At 34.8% G+C, this 9,154-nt stretch overlaps 1 protein-coding gene across 1 annotated transcript; it reads left to right on the top strand.

Moving 5' to 3' along the window:
• The first annotated feature begins 1,658 nt into the window (after window positions 1-1,658).
• On the top strand, window positions 1,659-9,154 carry LOC112506552. Its single transcript, XM_025110683.1, has 4 exons — window positions 1,659-1,843; window positions 6,141-6,222; window positions 6,310-6,414; window positions 8,762-9,154. The coding sequence occupies exons 1-4, from the start codon at window positions 1,659-1,661 to the stop codon at window positions 9,044-9,046; spliced, it is 657 nt and encodes a 218-aa protein (XP_024966451.1). The 3' UTR covers window positions 9,047-9,154.

Consider the following 9,154-nt stretch of genomic DNA (forward strand, 5'->3'; position numbering starts at 1 on the left):
TGTATGTATGTATGTATGTATGTATGTATGTATGTATGTATGTATGTATGTATGTATGTATGTATGTATGTATGTATGTATGTATTTGGCGGTTGGTCCAAACCGTCTAAAAAAGTTCCAGACTGTAGACCGGACATGACTGCCCAATTTGGCTATTTTTTAAACCAAACCAAACCGCTCAAACCGCAAAAAACGAGTTGGTATGACTTGGTTCGACCGGTTTGAGCGGTCCAATGGTTTTTTGGATACCCCTAGTTTGTAGGTCACGGTTTTGTTAACTAAATAACCTGCATTTCTTTGTTTCAATTTTTTTTTATTTTAGTTAACCTTAAATAAAATTGATTTATTTTTAAAACAAAAAACAAAAACATTAAGAGATTAATTAACTCAAATATTAAATAAATAAATGATTCTACCAAATTTCCCCACCCCCTAATTATGATCCATTAGGGGATTCATTGCAAGTAGATTCCTTAGCTTGATGAATGCATGCCTTCACACCATTGTTCTTACTATTGTAGTCTTCGTCACCACCACTACCATCTCCAACCTATAAATTGATTTTATCATTAAATTATTACAATTTTAAAGTTATATTTAACGAACTAATCAAATTTATTCCAATATTCCTAACAGATTTCATTCAAATTCATAGTAACATTTTCGAACCTGATCAAATTACACTTCATTTCATTGAACTTCCAATTAAGGGGTGTTTGGGATTGCTTATTTAAACTGCTTATTGACTTATTCCGGTATGGTATCGGTAATAAACCGTTTTTAGTGTTCGGATTGGAAAAAGAAAAATATGTTTATACCGATACCAAACCAGTAATAAAGAGTTTTTGATAAGTTACTCCCTTCTAACTTATCAGATTTGGAAACCAAGTTACCTTTTTAACCGTAAACCAATTTCTCCTTACTCACGAACACAGGTCATGACCTTTACCTATAGAAATCAAAATCGACCTTCAATACAAGAAATCAAAATCGTACACATAAATTGACTTCACCTATAGAATTCAAAATCGACCTTCAAGTACAAGAAATCGATGTTCACCTACAGAAATCGGAATCACCTAGAGAAATCGAAATCGACCTTCACCTATAAAAACTGAAATCAAAATGGTAAAAAAAATCGACCTACAGAAAACGAAATCATATGATGTGAGGAACCTAGTGTAATGAGAGAATGAAATCGAAATCATGGAGACGAGAGGAATGGACTGCCACCAACTTGGGCCATCTCCGGTGGCAGAAGAAGAAAAAAGAATCTGCGATATAGGAGATGAACAGTGGAGACGAGAGGAATGGTTTCAATTATGTTATGTATGTTAATTGATTGAGAATACAAAAGAATGATAAGCAAAATTTGTTAAATACTAAAAAACAACTTATCAATTTATTACGTTTTGAAACCGATACAAGCTAATACAAACATTTTTTTTTATAAAACTCTGATTTAACACCACAATAATTGATAAATATTTAAGAAAAAAGTTGTTGTAAATAAGCAATCCCCAAACACTTCATATTATTTGAACCAAACCTCACTAAATATTTTTTAACCTTCTACAAGAGGGGAAAAAAAACAGAAGTCAAAATCGTTTATTTGGATTGGTCAATGTTTTTTACCAGGCCCTATACACTATGAGGGCATGTATGGAAGGAAAGAGAAAAACGGAAACGAGAGACGTATGGAAGATTTCGAGAAGAAGGTGAGAATATCAGAAGGCATGGATGTTGATTCAAATGGCTCCAGCCACTTCCAAACCGTCTCCCTGCTTCGGAAATTTCTTGCAGTTCAGCAGTCTAGAGCCGAAGCTTATGCAAAACTCAAAAAGTTCGTTTTCTGAAACTTTTGGATATTGGTTTGTGCTTTTTTTTTTCTTTCAGTTTTCCTGTAATATTAGTAGATTAATTGTTCTATTGATTGGGATGAATGGAAATTTAACTATCAATTGGATTGTTATAAGCACTTTAATATTAGCGTTCTATAGAAATTTTGATTTGTTATGATTTCGTTTTTCTTTTGCCCCCAAGAATTAGTGTTACCATGCGATTTAGTTCAAAATTAAATAATACTAATTACAAAGAATGATAACGGAATCAAATTTCTCAAGTACGTACAACTGTACAAGATAAAAACTTGTTCCAAAAGCATTGAAAGAATTCACGTCAAATTTGAGTTTAGAAAGTGACATTTTATTATCATGAAACTCAGTTGGTAGATCAGTTTGTATTAGCTCAGACCTTAGAAGAAACCCTGACTAGATAATTCATTATTGTTATTCAGGACAGGGGTTTAATTTGTTCCTACAGATAGTAGAATCTAACTAATGCTTAACTCTAGTATTTGATATTCTTACCTAGCATGTGCTTCTCGAACTGCACTGATCCTTAATACCCTTTAATCTCTTAGTTGCAATTCAGCATACTTGGCAATTTGGCATATCAAGCACATGCACTCACAAACAAGAAAGAAGGATACATTCGTCCCAAAATAGTTTTCTTCCGACTTTTGATGGTATCGTTACCCTTCCAACTACTAAATTGCTACGAACTTGTTTGGCATTTGAAAAAAAAAAACTATAATTGCGCTTAGATATACAAGTAGAACTACAATAAGAAATGCTGTCCCAAAATAGTTGGCGGTAGGATAAAATTGAACGATTGGAAATTAAGGCTTTGTAACATGAATAACATCTAACATCTTTTTTTGTTTTATATTTAAAGTAGTGTTGTCAAAATCTATGATTACAATACAATTTGGTCCCATTTGATGAAGCAAATGGTATGAAACTGTAAATGAATCAGACCTATCTAAATCGTCCTTGTTTTGGTCAATTACTCTTGTATCAGCTAATCTTGTTGTGCACTTCTATAAGATTGAATATATAGGTACTAGCATGCATTTCACCCTATATATCTTCTCTTTGTCTGTTCTGTTTTTCTTTTCTTGTGATTCAGCTGTGGTTTATCATTCCAAATGCATTTCACCCTGAATGGTTATTGTGGTCGTAAACTGGAATTGCTATCAGGACTGTGATTTGTTGTAGTGGTTGGGGTGGGAGTTATATCGAAAAGAAAAATAGAGGTTAATCTTATAAACAAAAGTTTATGTATGGGATAGTTCAAATAAGAAGGCTAAATATTGACAGAAGGGAAGAAAGAAAGGTTCATTTGTGAATCATTGAAAAAAATTCCGAAAAATTCTATTTGAAGATGCATATGTGAACCGACGTTACATATTATTCATATGGGTTCACATATGCATCTTCAAATGGTTTTTCCGAATTTTTTTCAATGATTCACATATGAACCTTCCTTTCTTCCCTTCCGTCGATATTTAACCTTCTACTGGCTGCCCTAAGTTAAGTGCTTCCTTATTAATATTACTTAAATGATCTTGCTCAAAGGAGGGGAGGGGGGGGGAGGTTCCATTAATAAAGCCCTACCCCATCTGGCAGCAGGGTAGAGAATGAGACTGACCATTAATTCAACTATTCTAGACGTTATATATTATTCATATGGGTTCACATATGTATCTGCAAATGGATTTTTTCAATGATTCACACAAAAACCTTCCTTTGTTACCTTCTCACGATATTTAGCCTTCTTATTTGAACCTCCCACTATATATATGCACAACTTAATATATTATATATGTAATACATATCTAATACTAAAATCAAGGCAAGGAAATCAAGTCTCACACAAACAAAATAGTAAAAAGAGTTTGTAAAAAAATATCAACTCAGGTTACTTACAAATAGAATATCATGTCTAAAGTTCATTTACAGTAAAGACGTCAAAGTATACCCACATAGGACCGTCAAATGAACATAATATTTCATAATTCAACATGCCATACTGGGTGTATTCTAAGTTCTAACATATGAACAGAACCGTAAAGCTTGTGGATAAAGAATAGAGATACAGCACAATAGCAGTCTAGTTGTATAGAACAGTAGAGCACATTTTCAAATTTGCCATCCTAACTGAGTAATCATTATGAGAACTCTATGACAAGTAAGTTTACGGTTACAAGAATAATACGAGAAGTTGAGGCAGTATAGAACCTAAGTTTCGGCTTTTGGTCGATGATGAGGCGACATGGGTTGCTAATTGATAAAGCAAGGAGCGGAGGATGAGTGAGGAAGACATAAAGCGAGTATGATGAGAGTCCAATGGTCCACCTATCCACTAAACTATCAGTCTTCTACAGTCGGTGTCCTAAATCCGTTATATCACTAAAAAGCCCAACGCTAAAAAGACCAACAAATATCACAAAAGAAAATCAAACAATAATTGATGATTTGATAACGCAATGTGAATTACAAAAGGTGGTGGAATCGTGGCAAATAGTGCCACTATTAGCGGTACAGTGAAACGTCAAGTGCTATTCTGTCGACAAACCGCTAACCTCTATACCACCGCTATAGTGGCATGATTAACTACCCATATTCTGAAATCTTTTCATTCCTAACTTCTATTACCATGTTTGAAACCTTTGCAAAGCTTTTCAATACGTCTACTGATTCTACCAAGATGAACATAATAGGTCTTCCCATAATCCTCTTGAAATTTAGTATCAGCCTACTTGGGGCATTTTCACTTATGACACTTATAACAATCTCACCCACATCTAGCTTGACCAAACTAAGTCTATTCCTTTTCTATTAACCTAGACCATGTTACTCCTTGCACCCTTATATACTAATGTTGTGTTTTGGTAGGGAATCTGGACTGGATGCCAGAATGGAATGCCTCTTTTAATTTATTTCTTGGATCATCGACTGGAATCTCGTTCCAGCAAATTCTTTGTTTATTCCAGAGGGAGAGGTGGCGTCCAAAGAAAAATGACAATTACGAAAGTATCCATGTCTGAAGCAATACATTTTTCTATATTTATCTTGATAACTTGATTCTAAGAACTCAATGTGTGGTTTGCTTTGTTTGGTCTTTTTGTTCTTGATTCTTTGATCTATAACATTCTTTAGTGGTTTGTGCAAGATTCTTTGGCGTATTTTTGTTACTTCTCTTTATATGAAAACTGAAGTTGGAACTGTTGATGTCCTTCATCATTCAACCCTATCTCATGCAAAGATTTTAAGGTGTTTTGATAACGCAGATTTTTTCCAATGATGTAGATTTACCTTTTACTAATTTTTTTAAGTAACGTGGATGTTTCTAGCTTCTTAGATTGAAAATAATATACCACTATAGTATATTTTTGTAACTAACTATTCTAATTATTAGTCTACAGTCACAAGAGCATATACTAGAACTTTGTAGTTAATGGAACCAATTTGAGACTGAAAATTATAATGAGAATTCTTTTTGGGACACACTTATTTTGTACATTGGAGAACATAACAAATATGAAGGTCAATGCAGCAACTTCTTCAGATCAGCTCATTCAGTTACTAAACTAATAAAGAAAACCAAATATTTCGAAGGATTATGAAAGGTTCATTCCAGTGATAAGATCATGGCCACAAATAGGTAATCACATTCCTAGTTCACTCCATTCACCCAAATAAACAACACATTTAGTTTCTGCACCATTTTTGTTCTTTTCCTATAGTTTAAAGATTACACTTTTTGTTCTCGTAGCTTGTTCACCTACCTGCATAGTTTCTTGGACACATGCAATATTAACTCTTCTACCTACTTAGCATGTCAATGAACCTTGTATTTCTCTGTTAAGCAACCCTCCGTTCCAGCTTCTTGAAAGAAATCCTATCTTACAGCTAGCTTCTTTACCTCTATACCTGTCAAACAGAACATCCTTGCTCATTCTTTCCACCACAGAGTTGTAATCTCAACTTTGCCCATCTTAGCACCACATCAATGTTCTGATTTAGCGTGTTGTCAGAGGGAGATATTTTGCACCTTTCTCCAGGAGATGCAAATCAGTATGTTACTAAGAGGATTATGCCCCAACGGATTTTCTTAAGGGCTCTTCTTAAGGGAGTACCATATTTGACATTCTAAGTCTGAGGACATTTGTTTTGGGATGGAGGGAGTAATAGCTAACAGTATCCAACAGAAAGAGGGGAAAAAGGAGGGAAATTTTAGCTGCAGCTTTCAAAATGTTTGTGCTTATAACTTATCTAGGAAACATTTATTTGCAGGGGCTTTACTGACTTGGGAGATTCTGCTTACCAACAACTTTGCAATGAGATCACAGTAGAATTTAGTGACTGCTCAAAGCAGGTGAGCAACATATTCCCTAGGATATTTCACCCTCTCTTTAAAGTTTTTAATGGCATTATGTTGATGTAAGTATCTCCATAAGTGCAGGTCCTTGAGTTGGAGTCAATATTTCTTAGTCCCAGTTACTGCCGAAGTGACTTGGCCGCTTTGCTGAGATCTGTTCAAGTGCAGGAAAAGCAAAAGCTGCATTTGGTACTTTATATTTTAGTCACATGAGTTTAGTGTGGATGTGGCTACTTGTTAACTGCATCCCATATTAATCTTTTTACTCAACCTTCCACATATGAAGGCATTTTGTTTTTACATATTGATATCCTTATTTTGTTGGTAACTTGATAAGAACGGAATAATCCGAAAACATAGAAGCATTAGCAATGTTCTCTTTTTGCTTGTTACTCTTTCCATCCCAAAAGCATCCACTTCAGATTTTTTTTTTGATTAACCTGGATATCCAACCAGCTATGCGGGCTGACTAATCCCAGGCGACCACCTGCTTTGCAGATAGCCCGGAGTCACCACATATGAACCTCCGTGGCCACAAGGGAATTTTTATTCCTCCTTGGATTTGAACTTGAGACCTCCTGGTACTTTTGACCTTTAAAGCCAAGCTCAAACCAATCAGGCACCACCCTTGTGGTTTCCACTTCAGAATTTTTCTTTGTCTTTGAAAGGGGATCTCATCTCAAGTTAACATAAGATGACTTGATGTTCCTAAATACCATCATTTTTATGGATTAGGTAAAATGATAATGATAACATGTATTTAATCATGTGTAAAACTATCTGAAAAGATTCTTTCTAGATTTTAAAGTAGAATTCTTTTTGGGTGTGGAGGGAGTAACCTTCCCCATCTTATCACCAAGGGAGTCAGACGATGTTTAGGGATATCTTTATTAATGGATATTGTGTTGATACCTGTCTTCTCTGTAAGCACCTTCAGATTGGGAGAGTAACAGATAGAGAGGAATGCTTGCCCTTGCTAGAAATTAACCATGTCTCTATCATACAGGCTAGTGATATGTTGACTAGCTTGTAATGAATAGGATAAAATCAATGTCCAGTCTCTGGAGTTATTCTGCCATACCATCAATAACTTCAGAAATAAAAAAACTCCATATACCAGAGAAACATATGATTTTCTGTCATCAACTTACATTTTCACCTAAAATAAGAAAATAGAACATTCTCTAACAATCTTTATGGGAAACAAAATAAAGATGTTTACCAGATGTTACATGACTTCTATAATAGCTTTCCTCACCTACCAATTTCTCTTATATAATAGCTTTCCTCATCCACCAATTTTTGCCAATTTTTCTAACAGTCGTTCGTGGTTTATGTTCTAAACGTTCTGCCTTTTTGGGTTAACAAATGCATTAATCAATGTCGAATCTCCACTTCTATGTTTAGTTTTGCAGCATCATAGCTTCCTTTTTGACAATGATGGATCCTTTTCATTGGAACATCTTTTTCGTTTCTGTCATTGGCTTATTGGCTCTTTGCTCCTCTTTTTATTGGTCATGTTTTTTAATTGTTCTGTAACTTACTCTTCTAAATGCTTTATATGTGTTTCTTATGCCAATCCTTGTTTACTTTACTTTGATCCACACATTTCCCCAGCACCTTCCAGATTGTGTTATGAAAGTCGATTGTCCTATATTGTCAATTAGCCTTACACCAGGGATCTTGATGCATATAAAGGGAAAAGTCAATTTGCTCACTTCATATCAGCGTCAGCTATAGCCTACATGATATCTTATCTCGACAAATATATAAACCCACTTTCTGTAGCTTGTACATTCTGTAATATTTACTTGTAATTCCTATTGTACCCTCTGGCGTCTCACCCCCTTGCCAGCAAAACATACAGCAAAAATGGCAATCGGCTTGGGTGATAACTATTTCAAGTGTAGAAAGGTTTATTCCAATATTTACATTTAGGTTTGTTCTTAGCACTCCTATATGGTCATGTTTATCCTTTACCTTTTTGATTTCGTAAATGTGAAAATAGACTACAAAGCTAGGGGCCTTTTTGTAATTAGGAGATTTTTCATAGATCTTTATTCTAGTTTGTTTCCTTATTTAAGGGAGAGTATATCTTGTTACAGTACCTCTCCCTCTCATTAGATTTTTCATAGATTATATATTGTATACAGGATTAGGTTCTGTTAGGAACCTAGAATTGATTAGGAACTGGGGGCCGCCCACAGTATGACACGTGACATATTCATCAGGAATATGAACTCATGATGAATAACATGTCCATAACACGTCCATATTCATCGATAATGTGTGATTTTTGATGAATAATAACGCTTCCATATTCATGATGAATGTGTTATTCATGATGAATGTGTTATTCATGATGAATATCCATCATGAAGAGTGACACATGGCGTGCAAAACTGTTGTTCATTTAAAATTGTTTTCTACTATATATAAAATTGTTTTCTCATGCAAAACTGTTATTCATTTATATGGATATTGCAGAAACAGGTTTAAGCAAGCGATGACATCTTTGTTGTTGTATATGATACAGACGGCAACCATTCAGGTTCTGAAGAAAGCTGGTCGACCTTCGGAGCGTCTGGTGAGCCATGAGAAGTGCAAATTTAGAAATGATATGCAGCAGCATGAATGTGTGCATGTCCATGAGATAACTGAAGCTGCTGGAACAGAAGAAGCAGAAGCAGATGCTGAATATGATAATGCCATGAAGGAAGCCATTCAAGGGGTGCAGGATGCAGTAACCACCATAAATGACCATCTGGAAGAAATCAGATATGAGATTGCTGCTCTTGAAGCTGATGGATGTAAGAATTGATACATCTCTTCTGAATACTTGCTTCTTACAAAAAAAAGGCTATTAATGGTGAACTCTTTTAGTTCTGTTGGCATGTGTTCATCTCCAGAAAATCAATTGATTGTTTTG

The sequence above is a fragment of the Cynara cardunculus genome, assembly GCF_001531365.2.
Source record: "Cynara cardunculus var. scolymus isolate 2C chromosome LG 1, CcrdV1, whole genome shotgun sequence".
Lineage (NCBI taxonomy): Eukaryota > Viridiplantae > Streptophyta > Magnoliopsida > Asterales > Asteraceae > Cynara > Cynara cardunculus.

Bases quoted from the DNA above. Each gene is read 5' to 3' on its own strand.
- LOC112506552 (XM_025110683.1), top strand. From the start codon at position 1,659: ATGTATGGAAGGAAAGAGAAAAACGGAAACGAGAGACGTATGGAAGAT. The intron at 1,844-6,140 runs GTTCGTTTTCTG...ATTTATTTGCAG, and splicing joins GCTTATGCAAAACTCAAAAA to GGGCTTTACTGACTTGGGAG. The intron at 6,223-6,309 runs GTGAGCAACATA...CCATAAGTGCAG, and splicing joins TTAGTGACTGCTCAAAGCAG to GTCCTTGAGTTGGAGTCAAT.